Raw genomic sequence first — 16478 nt, 5'->3', positions numbered from 1 at the left:
CGGCTCCGCTCACCCCTCGCTTTGCCCGGGGGCAGCGGCCACATGCTTAAAACTCTCACAAGCCCCTTGAAGCGGACCTGCAGAAACAGCAAAGCATGCCGGGAGGCGCTTTGCATACGGCTCCCCGATCCCACCATCCCCTGCGGCATGGAGGTTTCTCTTGCTGCCGCCTCTCGTTGAATGGTGTCCTACCGACGGCGCGAAGCCGGCGTTCCGCCCTCGGTTAAGATGGCCGCGGCAGGCCACGCGCGGCGGCTGCTCCGGCTCCCCCCAGGTTGGCGCTGCGGCTCCTGCCGGGCTCGCTCCGCCGCCGCCGCCTGCCCCCCGGCGGGGCAGGTCCGCCAGGCCTTTCTTCGCTTCTTCCGGGAGCAGCACGGACACCGCCTGGTGCCCTCAGCCCCCGTGCGGCCCCGCGGGGACCCCGGGCTCCTCTTCGTCAACGCGGGCATGAACCAGGTGGGCGGGGCGGGATCGGCGCTGCCGCAGCCTCCCGACGGGGCAGCCCTGGGGTGAAGCCCCGGTTGAGCCCCGGCGCCTCTTGCATTGCAAGCTGAGCCGCGGTTGTAGCTGCTGGGACGTGCCCGAGCTCCTGGCAGCCTCTGAGCCCTGGCTGGTGCCCCCGCCCGGCTGTTTCTGCCTAGCCCGGGGCGGGTAAATCTGCCAAGCCCTGGCGTAACGCGCCCCTAGCTGTAAGGGCGGCATAATGCACCACCGAGGCGGTCCTGGCAGCTGCAGCTGCTCGGGCAGCACCCACAGACCCCATTGTGCATGTAGCGCTCCCCACTGCCTCTCTGCAATAAACACTGCTAGTGCTCTGGCCCGCCGCAGCATAGCACCTGGGTGCCTCCCTGTCACTTACGGAGTATGTGCTGGAAACGCACCTGTGAGGTAGGTGACTGCTGTCCTGACAGATTAAGGGATTTGCTCGAAGTCACAGGAAAATGCTCTTGTTGAGCTGGGAATTGAATCTAGGTCTCTGGGGACCCAGATCTGTGCTCTCATTACAAGGCCATCCCGTCTTTGTTGCAGTAGTGAGGATAGGTGTGAGGCCCAACTTAAATGTATACCCCAAATTAAAAAACACATAAGAACGGTCATACTGGGTCAGACCAACTGTCTATCTAACCCACTGTCCTGTCTGCCGACAGTGGCCAGTACCAGATGCTCCAGTGGGAGGGAACACAACGGCTGTGTCTATACTGGCCAGTTTTCCCGGAAAATCAGCCGCTTTTCTGGAAAAACTTGCCAGCTGTCTACTCTGGCCGCTTGAATTTCTGCAAAAGCACTGACTTCCTACTGTAAGAAATCAGAGCTTCATGCAGAAATACTATGCTGCTCCCGTTCAGGCAAAAGTCCCTTTTGCGCAAAGCTTTTGTGCAAAAGGGCCAGTGTAGACAGCTCAGATTTGTTTTCCGCAAAAAAGCCCCGATGGCTAAAATGGCGATCGGGGCTTTTTTTGCGGAAAAGCGCGTCTAGATTGGCACAGACGCTTTTCCACAAAAAGTGCTTTTGCGGAAAAGCGTCCGTGCCAATCTAGACGCTTTGTTCCGAAAATGCTTTCAACGGAAAACTTTTCCGTTAAAAGCATTTCCGGAAAATCATGCCAATCTAGACGCAGCCAACAGGTAATCTTCACGGTGGGGGAATGTAGCAGAAAGAAAGAGCTTGACGCATGGGCCTGGTGCTTGAACCAAAGTAAGCAAGAGTTAAGAACATAAGAACAGCCCAAGGTCCATCTAGCCCAGTATCCTGTCTGCCGACAGTGGCCAATACCAGATGCCCCAGAGGGGAGGGAACACAACAGGTAATCCTCACATGAACCCTCCCCTGTCTCCTCCAGAGAAACAGAGGCTAGGGACACCATTTCTACCTATTCTGTTATACGTTGAGTAACAGACAGCTTATCTTGGTTCAACAATAAACCTGACTCAGGTGCCTTCGTATCTTCTCTGAGTCTGCAGTCTTTGGGGGCTCTCATGAAGTCTATTTTGCTAACTACCTGCGCAGAGCTGGCATGATATACTGAGGGAGCATATGAAAACACACACAGCCAAAGGTTTATCATCACTGATGGAGCAGGAGATCTGTCAGGATGCCACACCAGTGAATCCTAAATTTACTTGTACTGCTGTTCTGAACTACTACACTACCCAATTAGCCTAACCATGGTAGTTAATGAATGTACTCTTTTACATACCTAACTGAAACTCCCAGGGCTCGTCTACACTGGCCCCTTTTCCTTTGAAGTAGGAATAAGAGCCTCCGGAAAAGGGCGCTTTTTCCGGAGGATCGGGGCCAGTGTAGACGCTCTTTTCCGGCTTTTTTAAAAGCCGGAAAAAAGCGGCGGACATTTTTATTTAAATGCCGCGGGGGATATTTAAATCCCCCGCGCATTTCCCTACTACGACTCATGAAATTTACATGCCCCTTCCGGAAAAGGGGCCAGTGTAGACGTAGCCCCAGTGTTGACCAGGCTCAGGACAACTGTTGTACTACTCAGCTACTTTTGAAGTTTTTCACATTGTGCCAAAAATAAAACTTTTGTAACATTTTGGGCAGTTGTAGAATCTCCCATCACTGGAGATATTTAAAAGCAGTTTAGATAGGCATCTGTCAGGGATGATCTATGGTGCTTGGTCCTGCCATGAGGGCAGAGGACTGGTCTTGCTGACCTCTAGAAGTCCCTTTCAGTTCAAGTGTTCTATGATTTTCACAAATGTGGAATTGTGTTTGGGGTGAAGTGGAGGAGGGGGTATTTGTATACAGGCAGTCCCCGGGTTACGTACAAGATAGGGACTGTAGGTTTGTTCTTAAGTTGAATCTGTATGTAAGTCAGAACTGGTGTCCAGATTCAGCCGCTGCTGAAACTGATCAGTTTCAACAGCGGCTAAATCTGGATGCCAGTTCTGACTTACAAACAGATTCAACTTAAGAACCCCAGGCGTCCCCAAGTCAACTGCTGCTGAAACTGATCAGCGGCTGATTCCAGGAAGCCGGGGGCAGAGCAACTCTGTCTCGGGCTTACTGTAGTCAGCCGCTGGTCAGTTTCAGCAGTGGCTGACTTGGGGACGCCAGGGGCAGAGCAGCTGGGGCGCTGCTGGGTTGCTCCAGTAGCGCCGCTCCTCGGCGCTACTGGAGCAACCCAGCAGCACCCAAGCTGCTCTGCCCCAGGCGTCCTGATTCAGCCGCTGCTGAAACTGACCAGCAGCGGCTGAATCAGGACGCCTGGGGCAGAGCAGCTGGGGTGCTGCCGGGTTGGTCCAGTAGCGCTGAGGAGCGGCGCTGCGGGACCAACCCAGCAGCGCCCCAGCTGCTCTACCCCAGGCGTCGTGGGCAGAAAAGCCTGGTCTGCTGGGGGAGAGGGGGCACTAGCTGCGCCCCCCCAGCAGACCAGGAAGACGCGGAGCAAAGCCGCGGAGGACGCCCGCAGCGGGACAGCCGCGGCGCGCCTGGGCTTTCCCACTGCGGACGTCCTCCGCAGCTTTGCTCCGCGTCTCCCTGGTCTGACCAGCAGACCAAGGAGACGGGGAGCAGCTTTTCTCGCCCTGGAGAACGGGGGCGGCGGGACCGTGGCTCATCTGGGCGTCCCGCCGCTCCCGTCCTCCGGGGAGAGAAAAGCCCTGTTCGTAACTGCGGATCCGACTTAAGTCGGATCCGCGTAACTCGGGGACTGCCTGTAGTCTGGTAGTTAGAGTGCTGGGCTGTTGCACACCTAGGTTCAAGTCCTGCTCTGCAGTGATTTGGGATGAAAACGTCTCTGAGTCGCACTTGAATTTTGGTCTCCCAACCACAGTTAAAGAATGTCTCTCAAGCCTTCCTGACATATTTCATGAAAACTGTTTCACAGAGGGTACATCTAGACTGCAAGCTTCTTTCGAAAGAAGTTTTTTCAAAAGAGCTCTTTCAAAAAAAGCTTCTTTCAAAAGAGAGCGCTCACACCTCAAAACCAGATTGAAAAAGCGATCTGCTTTTTCGAAAGAGAGCGTCCAGACTGCATGGATGCTGTCTCAAAAGAAAGCCCTGATTGCTATTCACAGAATGGCCACCAGAGCACCTGTGCTTTTTTTGATTGCCTCTTCTTTCAAAAAATGTCCCTGCTCTGCATCCACACACGCCTTTTTTTGAAAGAGCTCTTTCAAAAAAGGCGTTCCTCCTCGTAATTAGAGGTTTACCAATGTCCAAAAAACCCCTGCATTCTTTTGATTTAATTTCGAAAGAACGTGATTGCAATGTGGATGCGGGTGAAGTTTTTTCAAAAAAACAATGTAGTCTAGACATACCCAGAGATGTATCTTTTTGGCTTTGCCAAAACTGCATATTGTCTGAAATCATTCCAAGCACCTCTGCCATGCCTGGAATACTTCAGGGTAATAAACCCCGTAACAAACTTTTCTCATTGTTATTTAATAATTGCAGCACAGAAACCCCACTCAGGACTTATAATTCAACCCGGCAAGGTATGAAAATGGCATGATTTTTTGTGTGTGTTCCCTTCTAGTTCAAGCCCATTTTCTTGGGTACAGCACATCCCCGAAGTGAGTTGGCCCAGTACCGGCGTGTGGTGAACAGCCAGAAGTGCGTGCGTGCTGGTGGAAAGCACAATGATTTGGATGACGTGGGCCGAGATGTTTACCATCACACCTTCTTTGAGATGCTGGGAAACTGGTCCTTTGGGGATTATTTTAAAGTGAGATACTTGAGCATGTGCTCCTCGGGACATGGGTCAGGTCTTGCTACCACGTGTCAAATGTACCCTGGGGTGCTGTATCAGGCATATTGTCTCGGCTGCTCTGATGAGCTTGGGATTTTTTATTTTTTTTTGCTGTGAGTTCCAGGGTTTAAACCACCGGGTGAGCAGAGCGCGTGCTGGTGTTCAACAGCAAGTTAGCTGATCTGGAGGGGCTGGCTGGTTTTTCCCAACTGCCACATTGCCAAAAGAAGCTATCAACATGCTAAATATTCAGCTAATTCTTACATTCAAGTGGCAATTTGTGTAGTTGTCGTAAAGATGCTGGGTAATGGCAAATGGGGTGGCAAGGAGATGGGGCTGAGCACCAGCGAATGAGAGTGAAATACATCTCTGGTTTAAAATATGATCCATATTAGGAAAAGGTTTGCTAACTCCCCTGGTTTAAATGGTGCACCCCCTCTGGGAACACTAAATTGGAGGGTTACCTCCCAGAATTAACTAAAGACAATGGGAGCTGGCTTCAGATGACTTGGGCTGTGAACTGCATGGGAATGGGAATGGGCTAGGGAGTCTGTGATCCAAATTGGGGTAGAGGTGGCAGCCTAGTTCCTGGGGAGCAGACAACCCCACTTCAGCCATCGCTGTGACAGTTAGTCATCAAGACTGCCCCCGTTGCAAGAGGGAACCACTCAGTACTCTGCCTGTTGGACATGGGATACTGAGGTCACCAGCAGGAAGCTCATTGCTTGCTTTCCATAGATACCAGAAGGCCTGCTTTGGCGGTGTAGCCCTTTATCACTCTGTTCTACACTGTAGAATGGCAAAGGGCAAGTGCAACCAAGGCTAGCAGCGTCAGTGTGGCTTCCTTCCCTTTTACAGGCAGTCCCCGGGTTACGTACAAGATAGGGACTGTAGGTTTGTTCTTAAGTTGAATCTGTATGTAAGTCGGAACTGGTACATATTGTAGGGGAAACTCTAGCCCAGTGGTCCCCAACCATTAGAGGTTGCCGGGCGCCAGGGGGCGTGGCCGTTTGCCCGCCAGGGGGCAGGGACACTTGCGCGCCCGGGGGCGGCCTCCCATAGCCGCATGCCCGGGGGCGGGGCCCCCCCATAGCCACGTGCCCGGGGTTGGGGCCCCCTCTCCCCTCGCCAAGCGCCGCGTGCCCGGGGCCAGCGCCCCCTGCAATCGCCGCGCGCCAGGGGCTGGCACTCTCCCCCTGCCAAGCGCCACGCGCCCAGGGCCGGCGCCCCCTGCAAACGCCGCGCGCCCGGGGCCAGCTCTCTTCCCCCCCAAGTGCCGCGCACCCAGGGCCAGCACTCCCCCCCCCTCCCCAAGCGCCGCGCGCCCAGAGTGCAGGCGGCCAATCCGCGGCGCTCCCGGGGCCGGCGCTCACCGTGCGCCATGTGCCCGGCTCCGGCACCGCACATGCGCCACGTGCCCGGGGCCAGGCCAGCCCCGAGCACTTGGCGGGCGCACACAAATACCATGGCGCCCGCGGGCACCGTGTTGGGGACCACGGCTCTAGCCAAACATTTCTCCAGAGCTCAGTTTTATTCTCCCACACCTTACTTCCGTCAGTCCTTTATTCTCAAGCTGAGGTGTCTGCTGAGAAAAGCCGCTCCGCGTCTCCCTGGTCTGCTGGGGGGGCGCTAGTTTTCCGTCTCCCTGGTCTGCTGGGGGGAAGCAGCTAGTGCAGGGTTGCCTCACCCCGTTTGTAAGTAGGGATCTGATGTAAGTCGGATCCATGTAACCCGGGGACTGCCTGTACTTCTAAGTTAGAGTCTCTCTCCTGGATGCTTCTGACTAGCTGTGCTGTCTTTTGCTTTTCCTCACTCCATTCAGGAGGAAGCATGTGGCATGGCATGGGAGCTCCTAACACAGATCTATGAGATCCCAAAAGACCGTCTCTACATCACCTATTTTGGAGGAGACTCTTCACTGGGGCTGAGCCCAGATGAAGAGAGCAAGGACATATGGCTCAGCCTAGGGTAAGTGTATGAGAGCAGAGGGGCAGGAGAGTCATGGGCAGAGGTGAGAGGCGAGTTACAGTCACCATTTGCTTGTTAGCTGGTAGGATGCAGACGTGGAAGAGAAAAGGATTAATCAGTGGGTTTTTGTTTTTTTTTACTCTCTCATTTGAGTCCAGTTCCATTGGATTGTTATGAATTCCTTAGTGGCCCTGCAGCCCTGGTAAGCCCTGTCTTACCGCTCAATTGCCATTTCAAATGCAGCACTGGGTTAGTCAGGGTGATTACTGCTGGCCTGTGTGAATTGAGACCAGTGGCCTCAGGCCTGTCTTTAATAAAGATGTCTACACAACTGTACTTCCACAGTCAATGGTACTGAATCTCCTCTCAGCCAAGAGGCCTAGAACTGAATAGGTGGTGGAGCTGGAGCTCCTGTTTCAAACCTAGTGATCCCTCCCTCCAGGGAAGGGTGGAAAAAAGGATGATTTTTTTTTAAACAAAAAATGTAGGTGCTTTTTAAATTAAGTAGAGGTTTGCATATTAAAAATAAATACATTGAAAATTAAATATGAAATAGAACCATGTTAAAGTCTAAACTTATAATTTAAAATTATACAGAAAATAATATTAAAGAGTAGATGTTTGCTGACAAATTGTAATGACAAACCACTTTTAAAGTGGAAGTCGCTGGCTAAACATCTGGAAATAAAGTTGAAAGAAGTGTTAAATGAAGTTTTGACAGCAGTGTCCTCTTCTGTGGGTGCAGAGGGGAATATTCACTCCATTGCAGTTTATTCAAATAGTTCAATTCAATGACTAATTCACTGGTTTCTTAACTTTCAACTGGGGAGTTAAAAAAGCTTGTTTTCCTCTTCTATTATATGACTAAAAACTAAGTATGAGAGGAAGAGTTCTGAAGTCCTGAAGGATATAATGACCTGATACAATCTGTTCAATTCACTAACTGCAGAGACTATGCCCTTTGTTTAGTAAATCAGCTACTTTTAAATGAAAATCATTTTTGTTAGACTCTGTGATACTTTCTGGTGCCCCAGAAATCTGTTATATTACAGTGATGTCGCTGAGCAGGTCAAATCAGGGCAAATTGCTTAGAAACAGGACTACTTACAGGCCAAGACTGGGGTTCCTCCAGTATAAGGCACACCACACAAGTCACAAAGAGCACTTCTGTTGCCACACTGTCCATTAAGAAGTCACACAAGCAGCCCCCTTAGCAATTCAGCATCTTCTGTGCCACAACCTGCACCACTCCTTACTCAGATGAGAGGTTATGAAAACCAGTCTCACCAAATCTGAACAGGTTCTTTCAATCCCAAAGGACCAGTGACTTTCCCAGGTCAGCTTATACCTCAGCTCTTGCCCACTACTTGAGACGCATTTTCAATGAAATACTGCTATTTGCTTGAGGCTATGTCTACACTACAGGCTTCTTGTACAAGAAGACTGATGAGATCAACAAAAACTCTCTAGTGTAAACCTTGCCTGAGTAGCCACGTTTTCACAATAAGTGAATGAACCCTGTTGATAACTCCCAGAGGCAAACATTTGAAATACAGCTACAAAGCCAATTCTCATCATTTCAGATATAAAAATGACACACGCATATGAACAGTATAAACAGAACAAGTGAATTATCAGCTTTCTATAGACACTGCAAATGTATAACAGTGGTTGCAACGATGTTTATATGCTAATCTCAAATCCAGTAATGTCACAGAGGCAGCTAGTTCAGCCCTCTATGAGCAGAAGCAAGTACACCATATCGAGCTAGGTAACAGTACAGTCAGAGAGGAGTCCCCCAGACTCCTCTCCCTGGCTCATGGTAGCCTGTGGCTTGTGCACTGTGGAGGGAACAATCTGCTAGCCCTGCCTTGTGATCTCTGCTACTGTCTTTTTCAGGGTGCCTCCCAGTCATGTGCTGCCTTTCCCACTGAGGGAAAACTTCTGGGAGATGGGTGAGACTGGCCCTTGCGGCCCCTGCACCGAGATCCACTACGACCATGTAGGTGGCGGCAGGGACGCAGCAGCACTGGTGAACCAGGACAGCCCTGATGTGGTGGAGATCTGGAACTTGGTCTTCATGCAGTACAGCAGGTACTGATCCCCTGAGGGCTGCCTCAGAGCAACACTCCATATAAGAAACTTGTACCTCCCTAAAGACATTAATGTTCAATGAGTCCTTGCTCCACACTGGTTGGGACAGATGAGAGGGAGCTAAAGAAAAGCTTGGAGACATCTCAGAGGCTCCTCTTTGCCCTCTGTGCAGCCATCTGCTAGACACCCAACCAGTGTCTTCTCTTCCCCTGCTACTTTTTCCATCTCTGCCTTGTCTCTCAGATCTCCTCTGCCCTGCTGCTGCTCCTGTCAGTCGTGTCCCTGGCCTTGCCCCCTTTTGCCGCATAGCTGCACCTGTCAAGCCCCCTCTGCTCCTTCCTACAGCTTCCATCCTCAATCTGTGTCCCCCTCCAACCCCACTCAGATTGATTAGCACTTGTCCTCAGACTAACTTCCACTTCTCTTTGGCTTGTGTTTTGGGTGTGGGCTGGTGTGTTGCCAGAGAGGCTGATGGGAGTCTCCGTCCATTGCCCCAGCACCACGTGGACACGGGGATGGGCCTAGAAAGGTTGGTGACAGTTCTGCAGCGCAAGCGCTCCAACTACGACACAGACCTCTTCACCCCCATCCTGGATGCCATCCACCAGGTGATGATTAGCTGCCAGAGGTACCAGCTGAGTCGAAAGCACTTTCCAGTCTGGGTGTCTAGAGGTTATCCGCTGAGCATTGAAATAGCGCCCCCCTGGGATGGGAGGTAGCAGCTGTCAAACACCACACAGCAGTGCTGCACAGCCGCTTAGGCCAGGATGTGTGTCCATTTGAAGAACGGTGGGGGTTAGAGAGCAGGAGAGAAAGTCCTAGCTTGGAATTTAACCAGGACCCCACAGTTCATAACTCCTGTTACAAGCGTCATGGGATTGTAATTGCCCCAAGTGGTTAGATACTGAGTTTGATGATGATTCTGACATGCGTGAGCCCTGGTCTCTTGTGTGCCAGATGGGTGTTAATGTGGTACATTTGGCATGCGGGGTAGACTGGCATCAGTGTGTGAAGGGAATTAGCTACATGCCTGGCATTAGGAGGAAGAACCACCTGGGCGCCCATCAGCCCAGAAAACACCCACCCAGAGCAATATTATGCAGAGTTTACAGCCAGATGCCTTTCAGAGCAGCTGTGCTGTTCAGAGCTAGTTGCCACCTCTAAAACATCTCCTTTTCCATCCCATCCCTTTTCTGTCCACAGGGCTGCGGGGGGCCTGGGTACCAGGGCCTGATCGAGGCGGCTGATGTTGGATCTGTGAACATGGCCTACCGTGTGGTGGCGGATCATGTCCGCACCCTGTCTGTGTGCATTGCTGATGGCGTGTACCCTGGCATGTCTGGAGCCGAGTAAGGATGCATGATAATGGGGGAAGGGCTGCTTGACTGTGAAGGGGAGGGAGAGTACCAGCAGCAGTAGGGTGGATGTTCTGGCTGGAGGGGAAATGAGTGAGAAGGAAGCAGGTTGGAGATGAGAGAATATAGAGGGCACAGGGCAGGAGGGGCATGTAGGAACCAGCATGGTTATGTGTGGTTGGCCCTGTGGTGATCAGGACGGAGAAGGTATGAGGTGTGGGGAGCTGGAGTGTGCATAAGGAACGATCTAGGCATGGCAAAGAGGGGCTGACTTTTGGGTTTGTGTGTGGTAATGTGGGTGAAGAAGGCAGAGCTGGTTTCGGGGGCGGGGAGGGAAGACCTGGTCAGGGTGGGGCATTTGCTTGTATAGGTGGGACCTGGGCAGAAATGGGGAGCTGCTTTGTGCTAAGGAGCAACTGGGCAGCAGGCGCAGGAGCTTGATTGTGTGGCCAGAGAGGGGAAGCTGATTTGTGGTGGGGGGCTCAGGCATAGAAGAGGGAGCTGGGCAGGGAATGGGGAGTTGTTTGGGACTCATGGGCAATGTTTCCTCTAATTTTTTTCCATCCGTATGTGGAATACATTTCATGTGCACTGAGGCATTTGTGGATGTGCACCACCAGTGTAAACACCTGCAACCAGCTGTGAGCACTCTGCTAATCAGCTGGGCTGCATTTAAATCTCTCCTGAGTGGCCACCCATGCAGTCAGTTTATAGGATACAGTGCTCATGGGGCTGTCTTAGGAATCCTCCCCTATCTACAGGCTGGTGCTGCGCCGCATCCTGCGCAGGGCTGTCCGATTTTGCTCTGAAGTTCTTCATGCTCCGCCTGGGTTCCTGGCCAGCTTGGTTCCTATCGTTGTAGAAGTTCTGGTAAGCACAAAAGGGAGGGAGATTTGCCTATCAGCCTAGGTCTCATACTGCTAGATGTTTCTTGGCTGAGTGCAGGAGCAGTTTCCCGTGCCAGGAGGTTGTATCCACTAGGGATCTTTGACTGTGTGAGATGTTTATCCCAGTGACACTTGGCCTTCTTATTTCTATAATCTCAACAAGCTCTGAGCCAAACAATGTGTACAGCACAGGTCCGATGTGTGAGGGTGAAAGAAGAGACATGGGCTGCCAGCATAGACACTTCTCTAGCGTGCAGGTTCCCAAACGGGTTTCTGAAGAGCTGGCTGATCAGCTCTCCTCCCTTTTGTTTCTTTCTGCTTGATCTTATGAGAAGAAACTATACATACATTGAAAGCACTTTCCTAATACTACTCTTGCACAAAAAGCATTTGCTAGAGTAGCCACAGAGGTGTCCTGGAACACCGCATGGGTGGAGAGGGGGGATCCATGCAGCAGCAAGGACAAGAGAGGCAGCTGTGAAACAGTAGCTATTAACCAATGTGTAATCTCACTCTGTTGGGGCTCTGATGGGTGCTGTCTTCCTCCTCTTCCACCAAAGAGGCACTGCCTTCATGCCCGTCAGGAGCCAGCCAGAGTCACACAGAAGTGCAGAAAGTATCAGTTAATTAAAGTTGGCTGTGTCTGGGAAGCAAGGTGGGAAGCGGTTAGAACAGGGGATTTGGAGAGTGGGACACACGCAAGTCACTGCCTCACCCTACCTTACTTTCTCCATGGAGGTGTGGCACTTGCCTTACAGGGCAGTGGTACGCTTCTTTAATACTTTCAAAGCAATTTGCAGTCCTCGGATAAAGGTGCAATAGCCATGCAGAGGCATCTGGCTCACCCAGATGCAGCCCTGAGATGGAGTCCCATGGGCTGAGCAGGGTCAATGCAAAAGGGCTCAGACGAGCCCATGTCCCTTGTGGTGGTAGGGAGGAGTGTTGGTGCTGACACTGCATGCAGCTTTTTCTGATGCTCAGTGCAACTTGCTCTGCAGGGAGATGCCTATCCAGAGCTGAGGAAGAACGCAGACCAGGTGAGCAGCATGGCATCTGCTGGGGAGAAGCAGTAACCCCTCATGGGAATCATGGCCAGCCTGGATTTGGGGGCTCCCTTAAGCCTCCTCTTTCAATATCCCTGACCTTTTAGATGTGTGCACTGGTGCCCTTCACATGCTATGAAAATGGAGTAGGGGCAGGGGATGTGAGCAAATGAGTTTGCCCTGTCCCCAGCACGGCCGCTCTCTTGGAGGGAGGGGAGGGAGCACAGATTCCAGACAATGGGCACAGACTCCGCGTGCGACTTGGCGTTCGCAGATGTACGCTGTGGACACTGAAGGTGGGGCTTGACGGGATCTCTCCTGTGCCACAATTAGCTGGTTGATGTCCCAGGGAAGCAGGGCGGCCCCTGTGCCAGCAAAGCGCAGAAGAAGCCCAGGCTTTAAGATGGTTCAGGTGCCCATGGTCCCCCTCCTGGAGTGAGTCCCCTTTGCCCCGCCTGTGGTAACGGCAATATTGATATAGCTAGAGCGAACTAGGTGCTTGGGGATCATGAGGGCAGCCGTTTTACAAGCTTCCTCTCTGCCCAGCTCTGCTGATAGGCCTGGCTCCTGACGAGCAGCGTGCCCTGCTCTCCTAGCCCTGGGGACCTCATGCAGAATCTTCACTGGGTTGCAAACGTGGCTGTCCCGCCTGGTGTGCCATGTAAGCCTGATCTCTGGTCTCTCCCAACAGGCGTCTGCCCCACCTCACTCTCCTTGCAGCAAGTTATGAGCCCAAAGCTAAGCTGTAGGTGCACCATGATAGCAAATGCAAAGCCTGCTTCAGCACCCACTTTGCCTGTTCCCAGTCCTTATAGTCACCAGGCTGTTCGACGGGCAGGATTCTGGGGGCTGGGCTGAGCCAAGCCGTGGAGCACACCCCCTGGGAAGGTGGTTGAATCTGCTCCTTCTCTCCCTGCAGATTATGACTGTCATCAGTGACAACGAGGCTGCATTTCTCACCTCCCTTCTGCGGGGGCGGCGCATCATAGACAGGACTCTGCAGCAGATGGGTCCCGCCAACCTCTTCCCAGGTTAGTTCCTCCCATGCCGTCAGCTGCGGGGCGCCAGTGTACACCTGCTAATTCCCAATGTGCCTGGTGTCTGTGTCCATTCTCTAATCTGCGTCCTGTCCCCACCCTCTGAGAACGTGGCCATGCTAGAGGTAGGGCAATCTCCTCCACCTGCATCCCAAAGAGGTGAACCCCCCCATCTCTACTCCACTTAGATAGCGTGCTAGGGGATACTGTCAGCGTATCCAAAAGCTCATGGAGAATTAAAGAGGAGGCTTAAGGGAGGCCCCAGATCCAGGCTGACCATGATTTCCCCCATGCCACTGAGAAGGAGAGTGCAACCCAGGGAGGAGCAGCAGCCAGGGTCTGCCATTGGTTAAGAGTGGCTTGGGCCTTTGCTGCTGCGTGTCTCAGCTAAGGCTGGGCTGGACCCTTTGGGCTGGGGGGAGAGCAATGGAAGCAGTGACACACCCCACAGCAGATGGCATAGTGTTCCCTTCTGCCCCAGAGAATTCTCCCCACTTCCAAATCAAAGCTGTGGTAGAGGCCTGCGTACCTGCAGCCCTGCTGGCAATACAGCTCCAGCCCCGTGCTCTGCACCGGCACTGCAAAACAGGTGCTGCATCTCCCAAATATCTCTGAGACGCTTCACTCACCAGAGCTAATGGGATCTTGTGGCTGCCAAGGGGCCCTGTTGCCGGTTTGATGCGTAGGTGCTGTGGTGACTGGCTCCACACAAGCACTAGAACAGCTAGTGCAGTACCCAGCAGGGGGGAGCATGTTTGGGTGTGATAGGGATGATACTGGCTTAACCTTCGCCTGCCTGAGCCGATTTGAACCCATCTCTCTCCACCTGTTCACTAAGCAGTGTGGTTCAGTACCTGGTAGCATAAGGCAATAGGAGAGTTCCGGCAAACACTCCGGAGCTTGCAGAGGCTGTTTGCTGCTACGGTCATTCTAGCTGCATTGGGAACTGGCCTGCCGCTGTGCTGAGGCCTTTCTATGTGCATGTGCTTTGCTGAGCTCTTTAGCGTACCTATTGACAGTCGCAAGCTGCACCATGCTGTCCGGTTGTGGAAGCAAACGTGTTCAAGCCTGTTTGGAAGCATCTGTGCTCACAGTCCCAGGGGAGCTGAGGGCTGGCAGCCCTGTGGTTTTAGAGCACCAATGAGGGAATGCAATGAGCAACTCATCCTTGTTGGCTGCACTGATGGGGAAGAGAGGTCTCCTTAGGGATGTGAGGACATGCCCCCAGAGAAAGCAAGCGTTTCCTTTCATCACCCTGCTGTGTGTCCTCTCCATGGCCGCCTAGAGGCTGTGTTCTCATTACTGTCTCTCTGCAGCGAAGGTGGCATGGTCGCTGTATGGAAACCTGGGGTTTCCCCTAGATTTGATTGGCTTGATGATTGAAGAAAAGGGAATCCAGCTGGACTGGGCAGCTTTGGACCAGCTAGCCCAAGAAGATGCTGAGGTAGGATACAAAACCCTGCCTCTCATGCAAGCCTCTGTCACTGTGACTCATGCCCTAGACTTTCTGATCAGAGTTTCCATGTAGACTTCCAGTTCATTGCAGGTGCTTCTCATCACCTCTGTAGTCCATCAACACCGTGGAATTCCTTTCTCCTATAGCTCAGGGGTTTGAAGAAGTGTCCTCCAGGGATCTTTCCTGGGATCAGTGCTGTTAAACGTACTCCTGAATTATCTGGGGGAAAAGGGTAAAGAATCTGTGGGGTGACAAAGCTTGCAGTTGATATCAAGATGGTCAGGGATTCAGCCTCGTGTCCTGGGTGTTCTTAAGGCCTCTGACTGCCAGATGTTGCGACTGGACTAGGGATATTAGAGTGATGTAATCAAGTAACCGTTTAACGGATACGCTGATGCTTATCAGTTAATGCTATCAGTTACACTCAGCTGGCTCCCAGGGAGGTGGCTTCGATGGGGCATGGCGGAGAAGCCTCCTCCCTGGGAGCCAGGCAGGCAAGAGCTGGCAGTCCTGCTCCCAAAGAGGCTGAGCTGTGGGCTCTGCAGTATAAAACTAAGAAGTGCATGTAACCACTAAGATTTTTAGCAGATACATGGTTACCCTATTAAACGATTTTTAACATCTCTAGACTGGGATTAATTGCTTCATGGGGCAGCACAGATTTGATTGTGGATCTGTTGCCACAGAGTCGAAAGCCACAATCTCTAACCTTATGGTGCAGGTTCTCCTAGGATACCCCAAATTCAAGCTTTGTCTTCACACTTGTACAGCGGAAAGCTCAGACCCACCAGGCAGAACAACTGGAGGGCTCTTGTGTGCAGCTGGATGTGCATTCGCTGGCTCAGCTGCAGAAGGACGGTGTGCCTGCTACTGACGACTCGCCGAAGTACGCCTATACACTCGGGCAGGATGGGAGATATGGTAAGAGCTGAGGCATGGCCCAGAAAGCCTGCATAGGCTCAGGGGAGATCAGTATCAGATTCATAGCCCGGGAACCTCTTAGGGATGGATCTAACCAGCTAACCACTCCACCTTACAAGGGGTATTATTATCTCGGGCATAGTGGAGAGCGTGCTTACGGAATGCAGCCCCATGTATTATCTCCCTCCTCAGCATATGGCCAAGAGCACAAAGCATGTCTGCTGAACACATGCGCCTAGTAAAGCTCTGTGACGTTTGCTGTGCTGGTCTTTAAAGACTGCTGTTATCCAATGATGTAGATGAATTGTATTAGATATGCGTCTGTTGGAGATGGGGGTTCAGCGTGCTGCCATCTGCTTGTCTGCAGGACTGGGATGCGTGGGTGCTCGAATTGGTAAATATACCCTGGGTAGGTCCGTGCTGGTAAGACCCAGGAGGGCAGGGTAAACCTCTCATCTTTTACATTTTTAGCAGAGTAGGAGGAATGGACACTGAGGACTCAGTTCACTCCAGGGATTTAGGTACCTGTCATTAGAGCAGCTGACCACTAGATGCCACTGCTACTTTACATATGGTTTGGAAGCACTGGCACTATTGAAGGAATGTGAAGCTGAGCTGCTGTTGCTGGTCATCAGTTATCAGGCCCCTGCTGTGAATCCTTGGGTAGGAAACTGAGTTGTAGCTCCCGGGACTGACCCTGCTGGTGGTAGAAGTGCACCCTACCCTAACCTAGCTGTTTGCTGAGCCCATGTCTGCTGTTAATACATGTCCTTGGCCAACACACGGTTTGTCAAAGAGCTTGCCTTCACTGCAGAATGCACTTGAATTCCTCAAGTGTCTCTCTCTTGACTGCCATCCACACACATGCTCTTCACTGGAGTGTGGTGATGCTTGTCACTCAAGTTGGCTGGCCCGTGAAACATACAGACTAAAGCTCCAGAAAGCACAAATTATCAGCCACTGACACAACCACCGCAGGGTGTGGGTGTGAGTAGCACCACTCATG

General features: G+C 52.2%; 1 protein-coding gene across 2 annotated transcripts in view; it reads left to right on the top strand.

Moving 5' to 3' along the window:
- The first annotated feature begins 150 nt into the window (after positions 1–150).
- The window catches only part of AARS2 (alanyl-tRNA synthetase 2, mitochondrial), a 28420-nt gene continuing 12092 nt past the window's right edge, over positions 151–16478 (top strand). Inside the window, exons 1-11 of one of the 2 annotated variants that reach the window (XM_075925063.1) lie at positions 151–456; positions 4499–4687; positions 6534–6679; positions 8579–8773; positions 9237–9381; positions 9977–10122; positions 10890–10998; positions 12014–12052; positions 12978–13089; positions 14412–14539; positions 15322–15472. In XM_075925063.1, coding sequence (XP_075781178.1) covers positions 181–456; positions 4499–4687; positions 6534–6679; positions 8579–8773; positions 9237–9381; positions 9977–10122; positions 10890–10998; positions 12014–12052; positions 12978–13089; positions 14412–14539; positions 15322–15472 — 1636 coding nt within the window. In that variant the 5' untranslated portion in view covers positions 151–180. Of the gene's footprint in view, positions 457–630; positions 889–4498; positions 4688–6533; positions 6680–8578; positions 8774–9236; positions 9382–9976; positions 10123–10889; positions 10999–12013; positions 12053–12977; positions 13090–14411; positions 14540–15321; positions 15473–16478 lie in introns of those variants that run through there. The other variant, XM_006126527.4, reaches the window with a different exon arrangement.

This window comes from Pelodiscus sinensis, chromosome 3 (assembly GCF_049634645.1).
Source record: "Pelodiscus sinensis isolate JC-2024 chromosome 3, ASM4963464v1, whole genome shotgun sequence".
Taxonomy (NCBI): Eukaryota; Metazoa; Chordata; order Testudines; family Trionychidae; genus Pelodiscus; species Pelodiscus sinensis.
This window is presented reverse-complemented; position numbering and strand designations above follow the sequence as displayed.